The sequence below is a fragment of the Arvicola amphibius genome, chromosome 8, assembly GCF_903992535.2.
Source record: "Arvicola amphibius chromosome 8, mArvAmp1.2, whole genome shotgun sequence".
Classification (NCBI taxonomy): domain Eukaryota; kingdom Metazoa; phylum Chordata; class Mammalia; order Rodentia; family Cricetidae; genus Arvicola; species Arvicola amphibius.
The window spans coordinates 13,233,224-13,260,660 of record NC_052054.1 but is presented as its reverse complement, the minus strand read 5'-3'; the positions used below and the strand labels follow the sequence as shown (position 1 = coordinate 13,260,660).

Below are 27,437 nucleotides of genomic sequence, written 5' to 3'. Positions count from 1 at the left end.
GATGCTAAGGACAGGGCTCCCTGTACTTCTAAGGTGGGAGGGGGACGCAAGTAGAGGAGAATATCGGACGCTCAGCCGTTCCCTTCTGGCTGACGCTCTTCTCTGGTTCCGCCGGGGCTGGACTGTGTAAGAAACTGACAGAGCTGAGGCAGCTGGGAGAGGAAGAGGCTGGGGATCGTGAAACCCAAAAAGTCTTGGTTCTCTCAGTTACTGCCCGCATCGAGTCCGCAGCAGGCCTTCAGCACCATGGACAGCCGCATCGGCTCTGGGAACACCAGCGACTGTTCTGACCCCTTGGCTCCAGGGAGTTGCTCCCCATCACCTACCTCCTGGCTCAACTTGTCCCATGTAGATGGCAACCAGTCGGACCCATGTGGTCTGAACCGCACCGGGCTTGGCGGGAGCGACAGCCTGTGTTCTTCGCCCGGCAGTCCTTCCATGGTCACAGCCATAACCATCATGGCCCTCTACTCTATCGTGTGCGTAGTGGGCCTCTTTGGAAACTTCCTGGTCATGTATGTGATTGTCAGGTAAGGAATGCCCTGAGCGCTGAGCTCCACCGGGGGGGAAGGAGACAAAGTCTCTGAGTGACAGAAGAGAAGAAAACAAGGTGCCAAGAAGGGGTGACTTGAATAGAGCACTTGCTGTTTGTGTGCGAAATTTTACTTTTCTGTGTTTTTCTCACTCCCTTGATAAAGCAGTGTTCAAAATTCCAAAACCAAGAAGTTCCTTTGGGCAAAGCTTTTAAGATATTGTCTGGAGGAGGGGGACGCTCCATCTTAGATCCCCATCTTATTCTAAGCTAAGAGGGTCTTTGAAGCATGTCTTAGAGTCCATCATCCCTGTGCATGAGTTATAAAAACAGTGAGCTGTGGGGGAAAAAAAATCTAGTTAGCTTTCCCTAAGTGAAAGGCAGAGGCTTCTCAGTAGGTTAAAGAGATGAACGAACTTGCTAACTTTCTTAGACCTGCTGGTTTAGGCTGGACCACAGCCCCACCCATTCTCTGGTGTTCAGGGAGTTCATTTTACTCTTCTTGCAGCCTGAGGCTGCCCCAGCCCAGGTGGAGGGAGTTTTCCTGGCAGCTCTCCAGGGCAGGGCAGCTTGGATATAACAAGCATGCTGTTGTGATGTTCAGCCCAGTTTGCACTTTCTCCCTGCAGATCTGCTCAGGGAGTCCTGAGTGGCATCTGGAATTGTTGGGTAGCTCAGGGCATCTACAGGGCACAACCATTTTTTCAGGACTTGCAAACCTGGGAGTCAATTAGTGATAATAAAAGCAGCAACATTACGTATTACTGGCAATTCTTCAGGATGGTCTGGAGAGGAAAGTGTCTCAGTCTTACTTCCAAAGAGTTTGAGGTCTGCTTTCTGTTGTTCGGGGTGTTCTAGATGAATTTGGCAAAGACTGAGCAAGGTCTCGGTACTGAGAGTGATGTTGGGTATGTTGGCATTGAGTTACATGCTCGAATCCTGCCTATGATGTGGAATACATGTTTATCCACTTTTGCTAAAGTAGATGGATATCCTGGTACTTTAAAATGGCTCCTGATTTGAGTCTTTCTTATGTGGCATCATGAGCATGGCATTTTCATGTTTAGTTACGGCATTTGCTTTACCTCTTCAACACACATGTCACAGGCTTCAACAGAGCACTCAAGTCATTGAAGTATCATTTCCCTCATTATGATTTTCTTCCCAAGGTACTGAAAATTGCTTGTCTGATTTCTTTAATTAATGACTGTTTAAAGTAAAACTGATTTCTCTGATCTTTGGGTAAGGAATATGTCTCTGAGAAAAGAGCACCATCTATTGAGGGGAAGGCTAATAGCAGAAGGAAAAATACAGGAAGGAAATCAATACGAGAATTTATGCTTTAAAACATTTACGTTCTGTAATTTAGAACAGAGATCTGAATGAAAGATTAAAACTCAGTCTCATCCCACAGTTAAGGCTGTAATTTAAAGATGACTTTCAGTAAGGAAAATATGTTGCTCATTGTTCCTAGAGGGAAAAAAGGAATCACAGAATCATAAAATGAAAGAGCTGAATGGGCTGGGGGTTATCTATTCTAGACAAGTGAACCAATACAAAGAAAATCAATTATTTACCCAAGAAAAGATATTCATTAGTTCAACACCCCGGATGTCACTTAGCTTATGCAATTTTCTGTTTATCAGGATAGAAATTGATTATTTGAGTTAATTCTGATGCTAGATCAACAGACAAAGCTTAATTTACAGTAGTAATACTGAAATAACAAAATTCCCCCAATTTATGGGTGGGCACTTGGGTTTAAAAAGTGTGAAACAATTGCCAAACCATTCAAGAGTCTTTTCTCCTTATTAGCCCACAGAGTCTTCATCGTTTTTATTCCCTCTGGTTTCTATTTTCTATAAAGGGAGCTAATATCACAGGAACTAGTTGAGGCTGACAGTTTGGTCTTTTCCCAGTGCTGAAGAGGTTGCTTGCTGGGTGGATTCCTTTCAAAGGCTTCACCTTGCCCTTGTTCACTTGGAGACACATGGTGACACTGTCTTTCACTGAGAACACGGCATTATGCTTTCTTCTCTGTACTGAAAGTTCTGACAAAAGCAGTTCCATTTGAAAGGTCAACCCAAACACCCACCTGTGGCAGAACAGGGGCTTAATTCCATCGGCAGATAACCTTCCGGGAATAAGAACGTGAAACAGAAAAATAGGCAGTTCAGTGAGAGATGAGGTTTTAGAGAACCATATGTGGGTTGAAGAGACTGTGCCTAGGTAGCTGAGCATATTCAATTGGATGTCCGGAGGTTGTAGTGCCCCACCTAATTTCAGGGACTTTGTCACTCTGTTACAAAAGGAAAGTACAGTCCATGAAAGAACGAGAGCAGCTCACTAATATCTACCTGCTTTAAGCAACAAATGTGACTGAGTAGCCGAATAGCTAGAACTGCCAGAGAGATGAATGTAGCATCTTCGAGAATAGCTGAGGCTATTGGGTGAATCATAAATAACTATTAGAAAAACAGCAACGAAAATAACTGTAGCCCCGAAGATATGATTAATTTCTCTTTTCTCAGGACCGTCCTCCTTATCGCTTCCACAACACCTTAGATGAGCAAACTTTAAGTGGGGTTCTCAGAAAGTTCTGTTCTAAGGAATGTAAGAAATAAAAGAGGGCTCTGTTCTAGATCAAATATGTGAAATACAAACATGATTTCATAGAAATATCATAGGTAGCCATGACCTAGGAAGACTTTTGGTTTTAAAATGGGGGAAACTGCTTTATTCATACAAACACATACACATGCATACACACACACACACACACACACACACACAATTTTCTCCAAAGCAGAATCAGTATTGTAGATAGATACCAGCAATCCACAGCTCAAATACACACAGAGATGTGCATATATGTGTATAAATACACACAGCTCTATCAGCTTTGAATTGAAACCAGAATGTGACTGTCCCCACGGGAATAAAAAAGTAAAAAGAAATGAGTACAGTGGCCCTCATCATTCATCATGGTACGCTCTGCAAAGTCTCCATGACTACCATAGGGTTGCTGTAGGCCTCTGGTTGAAAAACGTTATCCAACAAATCAATACGTTAACCTGCTCCACATGTGTTTCTCTTTAAGGATGCCCTGTTGAATACATATTACAAATAGATTTCCACTGAACCCACAGCCCATCGTGCATGTGTGAAGTTATGTTTATACAGAGTCTAACATATATACTTTCTGTATACAGCTCTTAACAGTTTTCCTGTGTTTGGGTTTCTAGACAGCATTTTATCACTGTACACAAGGACATTTTAAAGAGCAAAGTTGCTGTAGCCAGTGATGACTAGGAAGGTCTCAGAGACCAAACTAGTACCTCTGTCTAGTGCTTCCCATTTCCTGACCAGAGAAGTAATTCACAGAGGGGAGGGGGACAAAAAAAATTAAAATAGGGAGGAAATCCCCTTACAGAGCAAAAGTAAGCCCCTAAGAGAAAGTGAAGACTTCTTAGGAGAATGTAGCAGCACCAGGCATTTTGGACCATCTGGCCTTATAGATCAACATTTATAGAAAGGAGGGTTATTTATGAAATAAGGTGAGGAATTCCAGGAAAGAGGTGGGGTTTTCCTGGAATAGGGTTTAATACACTTTTCTCTCCTTAAATGGAGCTTGGGGTGTGTCATCGCATCAGATGCATGATGGGAACATCTTGTTCTGGAAGGCTAGCAATAAGGTACCATACTGAAGATAGATAGAACAGTTGGGGGTGGGGGTGGGGACTTGGCCAGTTGTGTTAGTCCCAGTCAGCTTGGAGAGTCTTGGTTTGTGCAATTGCAACATACTCTGTTGTATCACACAGCTCTGTGGTTGCTGCCTCCAATCACCATGTAGTTTGCTTCTCTTTTCCCTATTCCTAGCTAGCCTACTTCAGAATCATAACCAAAACCTACAAAGAAACAAATAAGGCAAACCCTAGCCTTCATAAGGGACGCTGGCTCACAGTAGGAGAGCCCAGAGGCAGAACAACGCTTCCCTTGGAGTCACCTGGGAATTTACAAACAGGGCTCTTCAAGTAATCCACAGTTCTCTGCAAACCTACACAAGCTCTCAAAATGATACAAAAGCCCACAAGTACATTTTGTAAGGCCAACTAATGTCAGTTAGGTCTGCTCTATAGCTTCCTTCTGGAATAAGGATTGACAGCAGACATAGCAATCTTCGAGGAAATAGTGTCAACTCTTGGCACCCAGAGGGGATTTGGCCCTAGGACTCCTGTAAATACCAAGTCCAAGCCTTCATATTAAATGGTCCATTATTTGCCTTCAACTTTGAGTTTTTAAATCATATCTTGATTGCTTATAATCTTAATATAATGGAAATGCTGTGCAAATGGAGGGCATACTGCCCTTTTCAGGGAATCACAACAAGAAAGGAAGCCTGCGCAGGCTGGGTACAGTACAAAATCTCCCGAATACTTTTGAAGGGCAGTTGCTTAAGTCTACAGATGCAGGATGCTCTGACTCAAATAAAACCAAGAAGTTCAGCGGTGCATTACACACGGCAGCAAGTTCACCACACACAGGTGAGTCCCATGCTTTGCCCATACATTACCATCAAACAAAATAGTGTGAACACAAGATGAATACCCACAGTTCCCTCATCACTTCATCGCCAGACACCAAGGAGCACCACATACACTCAGAAACAGACGTGGCATTTTTCATTTTGTATATCGGAGTAAAACTGTCAAAATTAAATGGATTTCCACATATTTATAAAAAACAGTGGGTTCAGTAAGATTAGAATTGTGTAATGGAAACACAGAATGTCTGGATAGCATAATTTAGGATTCAGTTCCATTGTCTGAATTCTTACCCCTCATTTCCTAAGCAATTCTAAAATAAAGAGGTCAATTACCTAATAAATAGTAGCTGGCCTATAGCTACACTATCACAATGATTTGAAATCTATATTTAGTAAATTTTAGAAGTCATTTTAAGCAACAAAATCTTTATTCTAGTTTTTAATGGTTCATTTATCAGGGTCCTGCTTCAACTTAATGACTGTAGGTCTTTAAATCTGTCTGTTCTCCCCAACATTGAAAACAGTCAGAATGGATAACCAGTTACAGATTCAATCTGGAAAGTTATTTTAATTCCCTAAATGCATCATTATATAAGGTAAAATTTGAATTTTAACTACTCCAAGTATGGTTCACCTCACTTTGGAGCACTCAGATACACACACGAGGATGAAGAATAGATAGCCAGCATTTCTTTTTAAAAAAAATATTTATTTATTTTATTATGTATACAATATTCTGTCTGCATGTATGCCTGTAATCCAGAGGAGGGCACCAGACCTCATTACAGATGGTTGTGAGCTACTATGTGGTTGCTGGGAATTGAACTCAGGACCTTTGGAAGAGCAGGAAATGCTCTTAACCGCTGAGCCATCTCTCCAGCCCTTATCCAGCATTTCTTATAAAAAGCTAGAAAGTAAATGCTTTGTTTCTATGAGCAAATAATTCCTGTTCTAATGACTGAGCTCTGTGATAATAGCTTATAAGAAGCCATAGACATCATGCAAATAAATAGAAACAATTATCTCTCAATAAAACTTTATATGCACACAGAAGTTTTAACTTCCATGTTGGATTTATCTGCCTAAAAATATTTTTCTTTTAATTTTTTTCAACCACTTAACACAAAATCATGCTTTGCTAGTAAATCATAGAAAGAAATGGTTGGATAAATTTGGTCCTTAAGACTTCATTAGTCAAAGGCTGGTAAAGAAGTATAAAATTTTATATTCATGCAGTGGCCATATTCATAATTGATACAAAGAATTTTGTTGAAATAACATATTTTTCAAATTCATAAAGTAACAATAGTAATAGGTAACTAAACACACAGCACCTTTGCCACAGATAATTCAGAAAGGCAACATTGCCTTTTCTGAATTGATGCTGATATTGGGTTCTAGTAGCAGCCACACATGATGTTCTCTCTTTCATCTCTCCATTGGTCCAAATGATTGCCAACATTCCTGACCACCCTTAGTTAGTGACTAAGGGTTAATGCTAAGATGGTTTCTAAAGGTTTCCCTTTCTCAAATATTCTTTGTGCTCATCTTGATTCCAGGCAATTTTCTAGGCTTTTGCACAGCATTTTCACCTCCAATCACTTGGAGATTTTTGAGAATAACTAAAATTGTCATGTGTGGATTCATATTAACTTCTTAGGACATATGAAATCTATTCTCAATGCCATGGATGTCTGCACAGCAGCCTTGCTGAACCCACCACACACATCCAGGTAATGATTCACAGCTTTTAGGTGTCACTAGGGTTTTTTTAATTGATTTATTTCATGACAGATGAATATTTAAGCCCTGCTCCCCCAAGATTTCATATATATATATATATATATATGTATGTATATGTATATGTATGTATTGTTCATACATATGATGGACTTCAATATGACATTTTTCATAATACATGTCAGTTATATGCCCCTTTGCCTCCTCTGTTCCTTTCTCCTACCCACTGATCACCTTCTTCCTACCTAGTACCACTTTCATGATTGTTTTATAATGACCCATTTGATTTCATTTATGTTGCTTACACGAGCATTGGCAGTATTTAAGTGGCTGTCAATGAAGGAAATGTCTCCCTCTCCCTCATAAACCAATAACTGCTTTTAGATGCTTGGGGAAGAGTGAGGCCCATGAGTCTATCAACATGTTTGAGACGTCGGAAACACAAAAGCTGATTTATTTTCTTTCTGACTTATGTAACACAGTTGTATTTTAAGACATTTGATAACTATAGCTCTCAAGAGTTGTTCAGAACACTGTCACTCTCTTTGTTTCAGCCTGTCCAACTGGTGAAGAGAGAGTATTAGAGGAGATCTGGATGTTATGAGGCTGGGGGAGATTTCTGACTTCCATCCATGATTTTGTGTGCATTATTTGAAATCCTCTTCCTACCCAAGTCCTTGCCTTGATGCAATTTCATCCATCCACATCTAAATGATTGATCTTTGGATCAGTTGCTCCCAGCAGACACCCCCTTATGGGTTCCGCAGGTCTTTAGCTTTGACAGATGACCACCAGGCTAAAATATGCAGAGAGCTATGTTTCAGTAGAGCTGTAATAGGGCAACATAGAGTCCATGAAAAACAAATTCTCAAATGTTCTAAGTGACAACATAAAAAGTTGTCTACTTTTTATTCCAGTCTACATAAAAAGAATTTAAAAATTGATTTTATTTTTTAAATAACCATGGAACATCATACTTATTGCACAAAGCCATATTACTTTGTGTTAATTTGTTACCAGGAGTGAGAACCATTGTTCTGGTTCTCCCATGTGTTTAAAGATGTCATAAGGCTTTGTGCAATGAGTATGATTTCCATGGTTAGTTAAAAAGAAAATCAATTTTTTAAAATTCTTATTATGTAGGCTGGATTACTTGCTAGAACTTAGATCTAGTTCTCACTTAGTACCCACAGGATGCTCAATCGTACCACAAGGAAATGTGCTCAACTATGTTCACAGCAGCATTGTTTGTCATAGACAGAACCTGAAAACAACCTAAATGCCCCTTGACTGAAGAATGGATAAGGAAAATGTGGTACATTTACACAATGGAGTACTATACATCAGAAAAAATAATGGCATCTTGAGATTTGCAGGCAAATGGATGGATCAGACCCAGAAAGACAATCATATGTACTCACTCATAAGAGTATTTTAGACATAAAGCAAAGAAAACCAGCCTACAATTCATAAACCCAGAGAACCTAGACAATAATGAGGACACTAAGAGAGACATACATGGGTCTAATCTAAGTAGAAAAAGACAAAGATCTCCTGAGTAAATTGGGAGCATAGTGACTATGGGAGAGGGTTGAAGGGAAGGAGAGAGGCAGGGAAGGGAGCAGAGAAAAATGTAGAGGTCAATAAAGTCAATTAAAATTTTTTAAAAAGTTAACATTATCTAAGAAGTTCATTTTTGAAGAAAATTAGAAGAGTAAGAAAAGGAGAATGAGGAAGAGGAGAGGAGAAGGAGTAGGGGGGAGGATGAGAAGAAGCACTGCCCATAGAGGGCTAATTCAGAATCTCTGAGAACCGGTCTGGGAATTAGCATGTTAAAGCTCTTCCATGCTTCTAATGTACATCTAATCTCCTATTGCTCAGTCTGGTCCATCTTGCTGGTCTTGTGAATATGAAACTGAGTCCTGTTTTAAGGAGGTATAAAAGATCTGACCTCTAGGAGGCTGTGTATAATATCATTAGTAAATTAACTTTCAGGGGAGTTAAAGCCCAAGAGGTTGTAAGTTTTTCCTTAAATAAGACTCAGCAGTTCTCTTCAGAATAGACATAGTAGATGGAATGCTAACCCTGAACCTCTGCCCATTGTTAAATGTTTATGCCAGCTACCGACCCAAGCTACCAGAATCTTATTAGTGTTTTGTGAAGAATACCAACCATATTCAATCTCATATGAATTCAGATAGAAACTAGATACTATAGTAAAAATCTTTGCTTACTCTGAAGTGCTCTGTGAGAGTGAAGAGACTTCTTGATTGCTTCTGAACTTCTTCACACTCCAACCCCACAGGACACAGGCCACCATGATTAGCACAGTGACATGCATCCAGAGCCCTTTTCTTGCACTAGAACACAGTTTTTATTCATTAAAATGTTTTCAGCTGTAGATTGCCATTTTGGCCTATAGAAATGAAGCAAAGTACTGCATGAGTGTCACTATGATCAATCTTCTTGTCCTTCCTATTAACTCTTCCTCAAGGCATTGGGTCATCCCAAACCCACCTTGCTGAAGTGAAGAAATTCTGCAGGTAGATTATGCATTTGGTTCCCTGTTGATGAATCCTTTCATATTGCCTAATCAATTCAGAGAGGGTGGGGAAATAAAAACCAAATTTTTGGACAAAATTTGTCATGAATTTAATGCCAGCTTGGGCTGCATGATGAGTTCCAGGCCTGACTGAGAAACTATCTCCAAAAATATCAAACCAAGATTAGATAATTTGATATTTAAATATCTCACTTTTCAGTTTGTATGGCACTGAAAGGTGTGTCATGATAACATGCAGGAGCCCATTCCTACAAGGTCAGCTAGGGTTCCTGGATAGGGGATTCTCAAGGCCAAAGAAAAGTCAGAAGAAACAAAAGACAGGGTAGAATCAGGATGTCTGTCTGGTCATGCCAAAGCAGCCAAACAGCCCAGAGTTTATTTCAGAACTTGCTTGTACACAAAATCAGAACAAAGCACAGCACAGCACAGACTGTCAGTCAGTATCCAACTACAAGACCATTCCTGTCCTGAGTGAGCAGCCTCCTCTCCAACATGTGCTTGCTGCTCAAAAGCAACCTTACTTTCTATCTTGATGTTCCTGAGGTTTATGTCAGCAGTATACTGTCTACTAGATGAAGTGTTCTTTTCTCACAGGCTAAATCAGAAGTCTCTCATAGCCTTCAAGGTTATAAAAAAAAAAAAGAAGAGCAGGCACATGACTTCTTTAAGTCAGAAATGACTCCAGATGGAAACTGAGTTACACGTGGGCTCCTACAACAACATAGGAGGAAACCCTTATTTACCCAAGACTTGTTCATCTGAGTCAGAAGAAATTACTTAGACCTATAACTCTGCACATGCACTGTGGAAATTTAGGCATTTCAAACTTCATCCCAATGAAGAGTCACCCTGACTTTTGCTGAGTCTGATTCTCTAATGAAAGGCAAATAGGTCAAAAGATGGAGTGTTTCTGTTGACTGGGGTTTCTGTTCTGCCTGGTTCCACAACTGTTCAGTCCCAGAAACCTCTCACAGAGGTCTACATTAATTACAAACTAACTGGCATAGTACTCAGGATTCTTATTAACTCATAACTTATATTAGCCCATAATTCTTGTCTGTGTTAGCCTTGTAGCTTGGTATCTTTTTTGGCAAGGCAGTCACATCTTGCCTGCTATGTTTCTGTCTTTCTCTCTTTCTGGGTGACAACTGCAGACTGACTCTTTTCTGTTCCCAGGATTCACCTGTTCTCCTTGCCCTGCCTCTACTTCCTACTTGGCTACTGGCCAATCAGCATTTATTTAAAATACAAGTGGCAAAGTACAGGCCATTGTCCCACAGCACTTCCCCTATTTTTCTTAGACAAACAAACAAAAAGAACTAGAGGCAGGGCAATGAGAATTCTGGGAAAAGGGAAGCTTCAGTCTGCAGTTGTCACTTGGAAAGAGAGGAAGCCAGGTACAGAGTAAGCAAGATGTGACTGCCTCACGGAAAAAGGTACCAAGCCATGCGCCTAACACAGAGAAGAATTGTGGGCTAATATAAGTTATAAGAGTTAATAAGAAGCCGATATACTAGGCCAATAAGTTTATAATTAATGTAGACCTCTGTGTGATTTCTTTAGAAGTCAATGGCTGTGGGACCTGGCAGGACAGAAACATCTGTCAACTTGTTTCTATGAGGTACTGGAGGTTCTGTGACTGCCTGTCTGTTTATTCCAAATGCCTGGATGATGGATTATTCCAAGACTTGAAACCTGTGTCTATCAACTGCCAAAATCAAGGCAGCAACCCCTATAAATAAAGTAAGCACTAAATGTGGTAGGGAATAATGCCCTTGGGGCACACTGTGCCCTCTCAGAATGAAGACAGTGAGGAACAGCAGAGTGACGGGAGGGACGACGGCTTTCTTTGTTTCTCAACATTCTTCCACTGAAATGCTGGGTTCCATGCCAGTGTGAGGTTGAACTTTCTGTGGGGGAAGATTAAATGTTAATTGAAAAATGTTGCCAGCAGTAAAACCTGAACATCCGCACCTGGTTGTGCTTGCCAAGAAGAATAAAGAAGAATTATTACTGACGTCGTCTCATTCTCATTCATCCCCCATCAGCTCTGAAAGGAAAAGCACATGGACTGAGTGAAATTCACTGAGAGTTTGCTTCCTGTGCTGAGCTACGGTTGCTAAAATAAATGACTATTAAAAGCAGATGACACTAATAAAGAGCCTTCTAAGATCTTTTTTTTCTTCTAATGAAAAAAGAAGCTAAAACTAACCCCTTTGTAAAATAAAACATATATCTAAGGATTAAAGCTGGTGCCTTGAAATTGTGAGCATTTTAAAGTCTTCATCATATTGAATAATGGAGTTCTCAAATAATGTAATTATAATTAGGGAAGAAAATGGTGTTGGCCTTAAGGGTTTGTAGCCAAGACTGGCTTCAAATTCTCTTTGTAATTCAAGGATGACCTTGAACTCCTGATCCTCCTGCCACCCTTTCCCACATACTGGCATTACTAGTGCGTGAGGCCACACCAGGTAGAAATTGTTGACAGACTGTGGTGGTTTAAATAAGATTGCCTCCCACAGGCTCAGACATTTGAATACTTTTCCCTACTTGATGGCACTCTCCAGGTAAGTTTAGAAGGTTCAGTCTTGCTGAAGGAGCCATGTCACTGAGGGTTTCTTTGAACCATTCCATTCTCTCTCTGTCTCTCTGTCTCTCTGTCTCTCTGTCTCTCTCTCTGTCTCTCTCTTTCTCTCCCTAGTACATGTTTGATGAGCTCTCAGCAGTGTGCTCCAGCTTCTATGCCTGCTACTTCCACACAATTGTCCCTCTGGAACAATAAGCCTCCCCCCTCCCCAGTAAATTCTTCCTCCTATAAGTTGCTATGTTATGGAATTTTATTATAGCCACAGAAAATCAACTAATGCACAGAGTGATGTTAAAGAAGATTAAGCATAGTCATTATGTTTGTTGAGCACTAACTATGAACAAAGCACTCTCTTTAGTGTACCAGATTTAACTCGGAGTGGCCAAATTAGATGGCATCCTTCCTTTCTTCCAAAGTGCAATCTTAGGAAGAAAATGAACCATTTCACCAGCACTGTTCTCTCAGCAAATCATAGTGCATGAAGCAAAGAATGAACATACCCTCTGTATGCCTTTGTATTCAAACACCTTCAAAATCTTTTTGACATAGGAATATGTCTTCTAACATATTAAAATTAAAAGCTCTGGCTGGATGGTGGTGGTGAATGCCTTTAATCCCAGCACTTAAGAGGCAAAGGCAAGCGGATCTCTGTAAGTTGAGGCCAGCCTGGTTTACAAGAGCTAGTTCCAGGACAGGCTCCAAAGATACAGAGAAACCCTGTCAAAAAATATATTAAAAACTCTGACTCTGGAACAATGACAAATCCAATGTGCCCCAGTGCACCTGCTACATTTTTATCCCCACACAGTTTTTAGATGCTAGGTTGACACACAAAACACAATGTATTGATTAACATTCTATCTGGAATAGGCAAAGTCATAGAACCGAAGGCTTAAAACATTTTAGAAGGATAATTGCTGAAAGTAACCCTTTGGAAAGAGTTGTGGTTGTAGAGCAATCATGGGTCAGTATACATATTATCTTTAATACACATGAGCAACATCTAGAAGACATGTTAAGACAATAAAAAGCAGTACTTTAGTGAATATAAAGCAATGTTAAATACAAGTCCAGAAAGATAAAAATTAACAAGAGAGAGCATGTGCTCCCTAGAAATCTGTCCTCCAGAAAAGTATATATAATATTGAAACTAAATCCATTGGATACCACCACCATCATCATCATCACTGTTTCCATTATTAGAATTTTCTGAGCACTACTATGTCCTAGATTTCTACTAGCCATCCTAAATTACTGCTTTAAACAGTCCCAGACTTATATCATGAGTTTAAGGAAAATAGTAACATTTTACAACCTTCACGGGTGACAAACATATTAAGTTCAAATCTGTCTGGCTAAAAAAAATTGATGGAACTAATATTTGAGCAAAATTATATATGACACTTAACTTTCCCATCTTTAAAAGTGCTATGTTCTACTGTGTTGAGGACGGATGTGTGAGCCAGCTGTTGAGGGCTCACTTGGATGTCTGCCTGGTGTATTCTCTTCATTTCTGTCTTCCCAGAATATTCCTTAAGTAACAACTTATTGGTGACTGTTCTGTTCCTGGTAGACCCTGCTTCACAGAAGTCAGGAATGGTGGATGTGGGCAATCTGACCCCGTACAAGTCTGTATCTGCAGGGCTTCTTTCTATCACCCTGTGACATTGTCACTTACCTTTTTATCTTAGGATAACTAGGACTAATTTTCTGAGTCTTAGTTTCCTTTCAGCTTGGGAAAATAGAATCCATTAATTATTTGTTGGCTTTTACATGCCAAAGCTCAACTTTGATCTGAAAATACTTCTACACATTCCTGCTGCCAGCATTTCATATCTGTGAACAGGAAAGCTAATCCTTATGTCAATAAACAATGAGGAGAGAGTCACTGTGCTGGGCTCAGCTTTGTAGATCTATTATTCAGCAAGATCTGTTGTTGGAGGCTGCTTGTTCATTTCCCGGCTGCCCAGACTCCTGAAATAATAACTCAGAAACTATATTATTTAAATCACCACTTGGCCAATAGCTTAAACATATTGCTAGCTAGTTCTTACATCTAGAATTAACCCATTTCCATTATTTGATATTTTACCATGTGGCTTGTGGCCTTCCAGCAAGGTTCCAGCTGGTAGCTTGCACCTTTCCCCTCTGGTGGCTACATGGTGTTGACAGAGTTTTCAGAGTTGTCGTTAAGTCCCAAAGAAATCACACAGAGGTCTACATTAACTATAAACTGATTGGCTGATTAGTTCAGGCTTTGTATTAGCTCTTATAACATACATTAGCCCATTATTCTTGTCTATGTTAGCCACATGGCTCAGTACCTATTTCAGCGGGACAGTCACATCTTGCTTCTTCTGTGGGCTCACAACTGCATAAAGAGCTTCCTTCTTCCCAGAATACTCCTGTTCTCATTGACCCACCTCTACTTCCTGTCTGGTTGTCCCCACCTAAACTTCCTGCTTGGCTACTGACCAATCAGTATTTATTTAAAATAATACAGACAGAATACAGACCATTCTCTCACACCAACATGGCATATCTCTGACTCCGCCTTCTTTTTCCCAGCATTCAGTTTAGTTTTCTCCGCCTAGCTCTATTCTGCTCTATCACAGGCAAATGCTGTTTCTTTATTCATTAACCAATAAAAGCAACACATAAATAGGACATCCCACACCAAAGATCCATGACTTTTTTCCATAATTACATTTAATGCCTGTGTGTGTATATGTACACACACACACACACACACACACACACACACACCAAAGAAATTTCCTACTTGGTGAAAACAAGTTTCTGAAGGACAGAGACTGCCTTTCTTACATTTCCAGTCTTGTATTTAAAACCCATAAGGCCAAGTGATGTAAGACAGCTGAACTGTTTCAAAGCACTAATTTATTTTAATGTTTTAAGTTTATTATTTTAAAACAAAAATTTGTAAAACTATATAATTAAATAACTTCTATGGTTAGAATTGATACTTGAAATTGAAACTGTATAGTTTTATGTTAGATTTTACAGTTTATTATCAAATGTATTTTGCACACTTATCCATCCCCTGACCAAAAAAAAAAAAAAGCCTGGAACTAGGGGACCAATTAGCTTAATCTCCACTTTCATAACTTCAATCCCTTTCTTGCATTCAGTTCTTCCATGTCCCCTTATATTTAATATTTAAGCTTTCTGGTTGTTTTTTATTCATGTTATAGTATACCTAGATGTATATTCATTTATATATTATATATAAATGAATATACATGTAGTTATACTATATGTGCATATATACATGTATATATACATTATTGACCAGATATTATTATGTTAATGCTGTAATAATTTTTTAATCCTTTGCTTTTCAGTATCCTGTTTCTGGTTCCTGAAAATAACAATGCTGGGCTGAGGATACAATTCCGTGTTAGGAAGCTTGGCAGTCAACTATGAGGCCTTGGCTTCAATTCCTAGCACTGTCAAGAAAAAAAAAGAAATGAAAAACAGAGCAATGTTTAGTGGGCTTCTCCTAAGCAGCTAATGACGAAAAATTTGGAATTCTCAAAAGCAAAGTTCTTGGGGCTGGAGAGAGGATTCAGTGGCTAAGAGCATTTGCTATGTGAGGACCCTAGTTGGGTTCCCAGTACCCATGTTGGGTAGCTTTCACCTACTTGTATCTCCAGTTCCAGAATATCTGATGTATTTAGCCTCTGTGGGTCTTCCTATACTCACACGCACCTACCCACACACAGACACGCATGCACACACATAATTAAAAGTAATTAAATAAATATTTTGAAGGTAAAATTCTTATTAAAGGAGTTGTCGTGGCTTGGTTTGGAAAGACATTTTCAACATTCAAATTGAAAGGAGGATGCTGCTCTGTGGAAGTCGGGCCGTTTTGTCCCCACGCTTCACAGTCCAAGAACACCCATGGAGAGAGTCTGTAGAAGCTGAGAGGGACTCACCGAAGTTGAATCTGGGAGAATCAAATCTGCACGTATGTCTTTAAAAAAAAATCTATTTGAAAGAAGAGTAACAAGTTCACTCAAGAATTTTGCTAAAGTGTCTACCTAATTAAATAAAAAGGTAAACCTTTTTATCATTTTTGTGTCTGTGCCTCCCTACTGAAATGCCAATGGTGAGACTCTGGGCAGGTTGTCTGCCATCACTGCTCACCCCAGGTCACAGACGTGCCTGTGTGGGTCCAGGCAGCCTGATTGTGGCAAGCAGAAGATAAGACTAAGATATCCCCTCCTCACTCTTGCTTCTACCTACAGCTCTCTTCCTCTTCTATTTCTTCTTCAATGGCTGATGGAGATATTCATGAACAGTATCAAAACAGAACCTCTTCATGTCTCGTATGGATTCCTTGCATACCCATTCCATTTCATTCCACATCCTGTTACTTAGAAGCAGATTAGGGGGGAAGGTATCCCAAGAAATCTTCAAGTGGAATTCTGCTTTGTTGGTGATAGACTACAAGCTAACATTGAGAGAGGAGTTCTTAGTTGTGAATTGTTCACCTGAAAACAATGCATATTTGCCTCACTGGGTCAAAGAAGTTGAAGTGGCAAAGGTGAACAGGAGAGAGCTTCTTCCACAGAAGTGGAAAGATACCACAAGGAGATACACGATTGTGCCATGTACACTGGGGTGGGAGATGCATTGCACAGGAGTTTCTGGGAGGTGAGCTCAGATGTCCCGACTTCTACTGCATACCAAGCACTTCACAAATACCTGACGTTAGACACTTAGGGCAGTAGAGGAAGTGCTACTTCACAGAGCAGAAAATGCAATGGCCACAAAATTACTAAAATTTCCCTATCTGTAAAACTGAGTAATGAAATGTGTGAATTCAAATGTTTTTTTTAACAAATGTTTATGTTTGATTTCAGAAAATATGGTAACAGTCTGTTATAGAAATTAGACTGATGTTTGTTTCTGGAAAACAACAATAAATAGTTCAGTTTAGGGCTAACCCTAAACTGTTGTCTTCCTATCCACCAGAGACAAAATGCTTGGCAAGCTAAAGCCAAGAAGATAACCCCAGATGTATATCAATCATTACCTGGATATTCTCATCTGACCAAACACATTTTTAATAACTGCCTTATTGTAACCACATAAATACTAAACCATGATCTTCATGACATTGGCACAGCCCCCACACATACTTTGCCATCATATCTACCCTTCAACTTGAAAACAACTTGGTTCTTGAAAGTCACTGCAAGGCAGGTCAGATGTATCTCAGTGGGAAACCATGCTTATCAAAAATGAATGTGAGCATGCATTGCGTGATTGAATGCTACAGTGTCAACCACTAAAGAGATATTTGATGGGGGAACAGAATAATCATTAAATGTGTATTTTCTGAAAATTTAAAATACAGATATGGATGTCAAGATACTGTAAAGAAAAGTACCACAAAATTTTCACATAAAGCCTAATAAGATTTTTACTTTTAGTTAGGAGAAACTGTGACATATATCATTTTGATCATAAAATAAGGATATTAAATACACCCAACTGTTCTGAGTTGCCTATATACATTATAGTGATTTTTATTGTAGCATATATATATATATAATACACATATATATGTGTGTATTTTATATATATACACATACACACACACACACACACACACACACACACACACACACATATTTCCAGACTCATAAGATTTTTTTAAAGTAAAACATATAGTAGGGACAAAAACTTTTACTAATATAAAACTAAAAGGAGTTTCAAAGATAGTAGATGATTCCAAAAGCAGCACAATACTTCGTTCATAGAGAGCTTTCATAGGAAAGAATAAATCATCGTTGTCCTTGGAGCTGTCCTATTAAAACCACACTTGTATTCCTTATTTCTTACTGAAACATTGTTACTGCCAACGGAGTCCATTCCAAGTTGGGCGCCAACCCTGCTTAGGTTTAATAACCCCGTCACACTGTAAGACTGAACTTCCAGCCTTTAAAAACTAATGGTACTTCCTTGCTTTGCCAAATCACTGGTTTATTCATGAATCATATTTTCCCCTTACAAATGCTATTGAATTCTCCACAAGGGAAGGGAAATACCTTCCAAAAATCTCTGCCTGAACATACTTAGAAGAAAAAATAACCCTCAATAAGCTACTTTTAGTTTCTTAGAAAAAGTCCAAGTAGGCACGGTATTTAAGTTCAAGAAAATTACGTAATTATTGGATGAAAAACAGTCGTTATAAATATGTAATTTTATGTAAATCAGGGTCCCAGGGAGCTAAATTGCATTGCCTTTATTTTTCTTTCAATTGGCCCTGAAAGTCAGCATTGCAGGTGCTAATGAAATGCTAAACTACTTAGGTAGCAGCAGGAACATGGGCACACTGAAAGGAAGAGAAAGGAATGCTCAGTTGCAGTTTTGACAAATGGAATTTCAAGTTAAATTGCCATAAGCATTAATCAAATCGCCTTTAAAAATTTAGCAACCTTTGGAACAGCTTTTTTTTTCCCCACATTTAATTCCTCTCAATCTGAAGCCTACTATATAGTGCTGACATTTTATTTAACATTTATATATTGCTATACTTCCAAAAAATTTCAAATTCCATAATTATAAACTCCAGATAACAAATGAAATAAATCCTAATTAGTTACATCTCCTATTGACATAACGAGGAGCATCAACTTATTCCTAACTACAGTGTTTGCTTCCTGCCTGAAATTTGTGAGGAATCTCAGTGGTGTTTAAATACGGGGTCTCAGCATCTGTTTGCAATAACATGGGTTGAGATGTTTGTGAACCTTTATAAACTCCGTGAGACTGATTATCATGCAGATAGTTCACAGCTTGGGTGTGTATATTGTATCAGTGAAGTGTAGAGCTGAAAAGGCCAGTCGTCACAGCAAACAGATTACAGATGTAAATTTTGCCTCCATTGCTCCTTTTACTCTGATTCACATTTTTTTCTTTAGAGTAATAATGGCACAGTGTACAAATATATCATTTTCATTATTTTTTAACTTTTGTGTGTGCACATACACATGTGTGTATCTGATGTGTCACAGTACTTGAGCACAATTTTCTAGATTTAACGTTCTCCCTCCCTCTGCCCTAGGTCATGGGGATCAAACTCAGATCCTCAGGCTTGACCAGCCAGTGTCTTTACCTACTGAGCCATTTTGTCTACCCTATTTTAATTATTTTCATAGATTGGTTTTATTATTTGTTTTCGTGTACATGTATGTGCCCAAAGATGCCAGAAGGGGGTGTCAGATCTCCTGAACTTACACGACTTATAATATGCAGCAAATCTTGATTGACAGTGTTCTGTTTAGAACTTTTTGCACCAGTTTTTCATAAGTTTATTTGTACATCGATTGTAGATTTCTTTGCTGGCAGCAATTTTTGAACCTTGATGTCAAATCATTGCAAACGCTTCCCCATCCTTCCTAGAAAGGATAGGAAAGTGTTTGCTTTCTTTTCTTCAATACTTTAAACATATTTGATGATTGGTAGCATGTATGTCTAGAAGTCTGATGTCCAAAGGTTTTATTTATTAGAAGAGTTTGATGGTTATTGACCTGATCTCTTACAGTTTATCAGTCTAGTCATAATTGCTGCTTCCTGGTGGTGCTTTTTTTTAAGGCATTAGTATCTTGTATAGAAAACAAAATGTGGACTTCCAAAACAAGGTTGAAGAAATACTAGCTTTTTTTCCTTTGCTTTTATTATTTATTTATTTATTTACTTACTTACTTACTTACTTACTTACTTACTTACTTATTTTGGTTTGTTGGGGTAGGGTGGGTTTTTTGTTTGTTTGTTTGTTTTGTTTTGTTTTGTTTTTTTCAAGACAGGATTTCTCTGTAGCTTTGCAACAAGCTCTTATAGATCAGGCTGGCCTCAAACTCTCAGAGATCCACCTGCATCTGCCTTACTAGTGCTGCAATTAAAGGCATGTGTCACCATATATACCTAGCAAAATGCTAGCTTTTAGACTTACATTTTCACTGTCTCAGTATGTAATTCATGAAGAAAAGAGAAGTGTGTACCTACAAACCACTAGTTTAATGATGCTATGATGTGGGATTTCCCTCTGTATGATGTAGGAGTCCCCTCTGTATGCAGTGATTACCATTAATGAATAGAGAAACTGCTTTGGACCACTAGCAGGGCGGCGGAACTTAGGTAGGCAGGGAAAGTTGGGCTGAATCCTGGGAGAAAGGGTGGAGTCAGAGAGAAGCCATGTAGCCACTGCTGGAGATAGATGTGCTACAACTTTACTGGTAGGCCATGACCTCATGGTGATATAGAAATTGGTTAAATTAAGATATAAGAGTTAGCATAAGAAGATAGAGCTAATGGGCCAAGCAGTGTTATAAATAATATAGTTTCTGTGTGATTATTTCAGGACTAAGTAGCCAGGAACTAACTAGTGGCCTTCTTACAACAATGCTAGTTTTTTATAATTGCTTATTAGTTTTCTGTTAGTGAGATCTTATCTTCGTATGGCTTCAAGTTATGGTCAACTGTATTTCTACTTTAACCTGCAAGACCTCCTTTAGGATGTCTTGAATTGCAAAATTTAGCAAATTTCATCAATTTTAGCTTATCTAGAAATGTCCTAATTTCTCTCTCACATCTGAAGAAATTCTTACATGATGATGTTTTCCTTTTGACACTTTAAGTCTGCTAACACTCTGACCACCTTCCAGCTTCCAACATTTCTGATGAGAAAGCTGCTCAGGCATAGTCTTACACGTGATAAAAGCTTGATGCTTTTAAGCTTCCCTTTGTCTTTTGGCGGGTTCACTGTGCATCTCAAAAGAAGTGTCTGGTTCCATGCTACCTAGGGTAATCATCTTCTTTAATGCTTGTGTTTTCACATCACCCATCCAACTTAAGGAGTGCCTGGCCTTGTTTCAAACACTCTCTCTTCTTTCTCTCTATTTTATGTCTTAGTTCCCTTTGTATTTCCCCACTCATCCCTTAGGCTCTATTTTTCATTCTTTCTGTTCTTCAGCTTGGATACTTTCAACTTGGATGACCCTCAGCACTCTGATTCTTCTGCTCATTAATTTCCATTTTAGTTATCATTATCTCTAGATCTAGGGTTTCCCTCTGGTTTACTTTAGCTTTTGCACATCTACCCAGTATTTCTATCTTGCCCACTCATTCTTTTCCTGAGTTTTCCACAATGGTCCATTACATTGTGGACCATCATTAAGGCTTGTTTTGAGGTTGTTGTTTTTCCTACTTGAACTGACATCCTCACTCTTTCAGTTTATGCTTTATTTCTCTCCCTACCTTTATTCTGCTCCTTCTAAATAGTCAGTATTTTCCTGTGTCTGTGCCGTAAGGTATTTATGGCAAAAATCTACCTTGAATAGAATAGCCTGTGAGATCTGACAACCAGATTCTCTCCTTTCTCTGAAGTTCATGGGTATTTGGTTTTGTTTTTGTTTTAAATCATGTAGATCATCACCTGTTTCAAGCATTGACCAGAGATGAAAATATATGGTCTTTTCTAACTTTTCTGAGCCTGTACTTCTCACTAGCCATAAATAGTCACTTCCTCATTTTTTATATATATATATATATATATATATATATATATATATATACATACATTTTCTGTTCGCTGTCTTAATCTTACATGTCTATCTTCCAAAAGAAAAGTGGTTCTCAAAACAATGAAGGAAGTGAGAAGGAAGATCCCAGGACCTTTAGATGCCCCTCATGTTGTTTTAGCTGTAGGAGGAGAGATTTGTACCATTGAAAGGATTTCACAATGCTCCATGCCTCTGTGTCTGCACCAATGCGACCCGAACACACACATTGATATTTGTAGGACAGGATTCTTGATGTCTACCTTGCTTGGAGTTTACACACTTTTACACAGTTTTACTATGTGAAAACTGACCAAACTTAACTGTGGTTTACTGCCCAAATGTTCCTCTGGAAGTTGTAAGTCTTCAATGTACTCCAAAGTTCCAAAATATTTACATCAGAGAGACTCTGCCAGTGTAATCATAGCTTAGTGGGGAAGACAGACTCTTAGAGCTTCCTACTCAGCCATCTGCTCAGATCCCTTGCCTCGCTTATTTCTAAGTGAGATAGTCAGCGTTCATAAATCCTAGTGTATTCATCTACCAAAAAATTAATGGTATACATCTCATAAGTTTGTTATGAAAATTGAAAAAAAAATCCAAGGAACATTCTTAGAATGATGCCAGGCACACAGTGAGCAGGCCACACCTGCTAGCTGTCACAGTAATGTGCAGAAGCAGTGTGTTGCTCCATTATCTTTTCCTTTGGTTCAGCAGTCATCTTTATTGGTAATGGAATCAGATCTTAATGATGTGGAAATCAAGGTTCAGTCACATGATTAAGGTCACAGACAAGGTGCTCAGATCTATGGGCCCTAGTTTTAAAGACATTGTCCCTATCAAGCTATACCTGAATGTTATTTCTAACTTGATAAAGAATGCAAATTAAAGAAAATTAACATAAGCAAGACAGTTTCACTTACTCACTGGTCTATAGATTCATAGCCCTTGAATGGGGTTAGGCTTGTTCTTAGGACTGCTGTTCGAGCATCCAGGACATTGATACCTAAGATTTTAACTCAGAGAGCACTACATATTTATTGTAAAATATACACTGTCTCTAGAAGATATGAAAAAACCTACTATAAATAAAAATCAAATGATTATGATAAGTAGTTCTTCACTTCGAGGGCATCTAGAATTAAAGTCTGGTTTGGGTTTTGTTGGTGGTGGTAGTTGTTTTGGCTAGGATTTGAAGATGTGAGAAGTATCTTATAGGTAGAGATAGCCTAGTGTGTGGGACTATAGGCACAGTGCATGGCTAGAGGATCTGAAAAACGGAGCCAGTGCTGACATTATGGTGAGATGGTACAAAATCCTTGCCTTCGTAATTGCCTAGCTTCAGCTGGACTGGATGTTTCCTATTCTACAAACACTGCTGAGTGCACATGCCAAAACATTAGTGGTACAGCAGGTGTCATAGTTATAGCGCCCCCCCAATGGTCCGTTCTCCTCTGTTCACATAGCTGGAGAATTTCTAAGGCCTCTCTCCATGGCTGATTTTCTTTGGCCTCCTGGTGAGGGTACAACCTACTAATTTACATTACTAGGTACAAGTGCACTCCACAATCAATGTACATGAGCCCCAAAACAGCAGGGATATGTCTGTAACTTTTTTTATATTCAATAAGCTTGCTATACTAATAAAGAGGCAACATCACAAAAATTTCAGGTTGGTTATCACAAGAGAATTTGAAGAAACAGAAGTTCGTCTGAATGAACACACAAAGGTAACTCGATAAAAATGCATCAATAACTTTATACATAGAGAAGTATAGTTAAGAAATAAGGAAGGGGTCATCTGCCTGAGAAGCAGTGGTCATGTTGATCAGGAGATGTTTTGCTTTTTTCTGGTTGTGGGCAGATTCTATTTTATCTCTCTCATAAACAAGATTATAAAGTCAACTTATTTTTGTTATTGTTTTTTGAGGGTGATGGTTTGTTTGTTTGTTGTATCATGGAGAATCTTCATATAATTTTGATACCCAGAGAAACTCTGCTCCACACAGAACACCCTGATTACAATTAAACTAACTCTGAACAGTGTCTGGGGCTTTTTATCTTTCTCACTATTACTCAACCTCTTGACTATCGTATCTCATTATTACATCTCCCACAGCAGTGAGGTAACTTCACATGAGAACTGAGATGGAAATACTGAGGTGTCATAGCAAGTATATTTTATTCCCATAGGAATGGAGTCTCTCAAGACTCCATACAATGACCAAAACTGTCTTAATTGATGATAGCTGTACATGTGAACATCAGAGCCAGGAAAACCCATAGATTGCTGAGGTTGACCAAAGCAGAACAGTCAGGATATTATAGACTCCATACAGCTCTGAGGTCTAGCACAAATAGACAGAGCAGCCGATACTCTGTTGAACCTCACTCATTTTAACTGGAACTATGGTTTCAGGTATGAGCATGAGAAATTTGAAATGGATTCTCAAGTCCATGAATAACACAAGATTTGCCTTTATTTGGTTTTCTATACTGTTTGAAAGTAAATTCAATCTTTTGGATTTTCAATATGGTCCACTATAAATAACCAAAAAAAAAACTTTATTGCCTGCTCCCATATCCAGAACACCTTAGAAATTATTTTTGAAAGAACATAAGTAAATAACTTATCAATGATAGCCACACATAAATTTATGAAAACGGTAAAATATCAGTTTAATGAGTCCAGTTAAGTGTTACTGTCTTTCCTGGTAATGTTTTAACCCATTGTGGGAATATAAAACAAATTAGCATATGAAGAAGAAATAGCATTGTCCTTGCTATTGATCAATACATTTGTGGTGGAAATGATTGAGTTGTATCCTGCTATCTTCCTGTTTCTAATCCAGATTGAAACACCAGCCCACCTTGTCCCAAACCTGAACAGGTGGCTTCTCTGCAAGGAGAACAGTTATTTCAAATTTACAAACCAGAGCTGTGGGACATAAAGTGAATTTCCATTCAGAAGCCAAACCTCACAGATAGGGAGATAAAGGAAAACTACACACATACAATTTTTCTTGCCTTATACTGTAAGATAGGTGTTTTTATTCTTCCTTTTAAAGGGGTGGATAAGAGAACTGAGAGAACTGAGACTGTTAGAATCATGGAGTTAGAAGGAAGAGTGTTCTCCTAACCAGACAAACAGAAAGCCTGGATGAACAGTTAGAACTCGGAAGGGACACCAATGTCATTACATTGCGAAAACGTGTCCCACATGGTGGCAGTAACTGTGTCAGTTCATGCTGTATGCCTTCCAGTCTCCAAACTGGACAAAGGCAATGGTGCAGTGGCTGGGGCAGGAATGCTGGGCTGCATCTGAGAGATTAGCAATTCTCTGGATATCAGAAGGCACTCAAAACCAGATTAGGAAACACTAGCATATCATGCGTTAATACAACTCATCCCATCCACTATATTTATTAAAAACTGGATAATTCCAGCCATGACTCCAGGTAGGCTGTGATGATTATTGACTTCAAAGATCTCCCTCGAATCTCCCATCATCTTACTGCTCATGAATGGCAGTATTATACCATGAAGAAGACTAATGGGGATCCAACAACCTAAAAAAGCCACAAAAAGAAATCATATAATGACTTTAAAATATTATACTTAATATTTTCAGATAAATAAAATCAATGTTTCCACAAAACAGGAAGAATCACATGAAGTTGGACATGAGTAGATACCAAAAAGCTAACATTATATATTAAAAGCATGAACAGAGGTATGAAAGAAAAGCAACCTTTGTTGAAACAACTGCCCACACATCCTGAACTGGACAGGCCACCAATGTCAAATAAACAGACATTTCACATAGAGAAAAGAAAACTTTTTAAAAAATACTATAATAAAGGAAACGATGAAAACTATATCTCTTAGAATAATAGGGTGAGTAAAGGAAAAGGAAACAGTGGACAGAATGCCACAGTCAAAATCAATGAAAGCCACAGGCAGTGTAACGCCAGCTGGACAGCTTCTAGACTGCACCCAACTCGTGCCAGGTGTTCTATTAGTCTCATTGAGTAAACAACAACAATACCCCGACAAATGGTCTTTGAGATATAAAAATGAAGAGGAGAAAATGGGGTTAATGTTTCATCACAAGGATGATCTCGGTTTTCATTTTATTTATTTATCTTCTGCTCATGAATGTCTTGCTTGGTGAGCATGGTGGTAAGAAGAGGGTGTCGGATCCCTCAGAACTGGCATTACAGATGGGTGCAAACTACCAGGATAACTGGGGACTGAACTCAGGTCCTGCGCAAGATCAACAAAGGCTCTCAACTGCTGAGCTATCTCTGCAGCCCCAATCTTATTATTGTATCACAAATATAAGCATGTTGAGTACCTGCTATGTACTGAAGTACTCTAAGACTCAGCCTTGTTTTGATTCCCTCTCTGATAGAGGTGAGCAGACCCAGTGAAATCCCATTGTATGATTTATTGGTGTTACCATTTAGATCATTTTAACAACCTCAGAGTAAGGAAAGTCTGTATGAATAACATGCACACATGCATATACACACACAGATGCACACAAACACATGTGAACACCCAGATGCGTGTATGCACATGCACACGTGTCCGTGCACACACACACACACACACACACACATCACAGAAAACTGATTTCAGAGATACTCTAAACAGATATAACTCTGCAAAGAAAATAAATGTTTTCCATGGTTAGCCTGATTTAACTGGACCATGAGCAGAAATTTTCAGGAGCAACGTGTTTTATAACCTTGTTGGGAAAGCACTCATAAATATGCAAGTCTCAGAAGGCAGTATAGTGGAGACATTTCAGCTCCTAGTGCAATCTGTAGAAATGAAGTGGAGAGGACACTCTCAAACTCACAGCCCTCTGTGCCTGTCCTTTCCTGTAACACAGGGTGTTCAATAACGTGGTCTTGAGGTAGTCTACCTCAGACTTATTCCATGAGTTTCTGTGATGACATCAGTTAATGACTTTAAACTTTGATGATTAACCAGACAAAAATAAATACTCTCTCTTCATTTTATTTCAAGTTTTTGGTGTTGCTAAGAAAACTTTGCTTGTATCACAATGAATTAAACTGCTGTACTCCAGTCCCTTTATTTAGCCCCTTTCAACAAGCATCCGGTGGTACCCATCTTATGCTAGAATGCTTTAAAGGGTAGATAATTCCTTATCTGTGTCTACTGCTTTTTTTCCTTCCCTGTATCACTGTTCATCTCCTACTTATACTGGATGACTACAACATCACCAAATTACTACTGAAGAGCAAGGTCAGTAAACAACACCTAAAGTGCCTGTGTGTCATTAAAGCCTAATTTCAAAGGAAAACTATTTACCAATAGCCTACATTCTCTGAAGAATTTTAACCTGAGTATCCACAGATCTTTACAAGCTTCTACAATTAGGTTTTCTAATATTGAAACTGGCATTTGTTTCAAAAATGTATTAATAATGTTGATGCCATTTTAGCATATTTCAGAGTTCTATTCATGTTTTTTTTTCAATACTAAAGAAATGTCTACAGGCACACCATTATCTGAAGTTGCTAGATTTTATGCATTGTGGGTGCATAGAACTGTTGCAAGGAGGGCTACTTGTTGGTTCTTAGCTGCTAAGCCACAAAATAATCACACAGAAACTGTATTAGTTAAATCACTGCTTGGCTCATCAGCACTAGATTCTTATTGGCTAACACTTACATATTAATTTAACCCATTTCTATTAATCTGTGTAATGACATGTTGCTGTGGCTTACTAGCTAAACTTCCGGTGTCTGTCTCTGGCATGGCTACATGGCTTCTCTCCTTCTTTCTCCCAGCATTCAGTTTATTTTTTCTCTGCCTACCTAAGTTCTGCCCTATCAACA

At 38.8% G+C, this 27,437-nt stretch overlaps 1 protein-coding gene across 1 annotated transcript in view; it reads left to right on the top strand.

Moving 5' to 3' along the window:
• Positions 1–246: 246 nt before the first annotated feature.
• Oprm1 (opioid receptor mu 1) overlaps positions 247–27,437 on the top strand; it is a 37,840-nt gene continuing 10,649 nt past the window's right edge. Inside the window, exon 1 of the mRNA XM_038339174.1 lies at positions 247–530. Coding sequence (XP_038195102.1) covers positions 247–530 — 284 coding nt within the window. The remainder of the gene's footprint in view (positions 531–27,437) is intronic.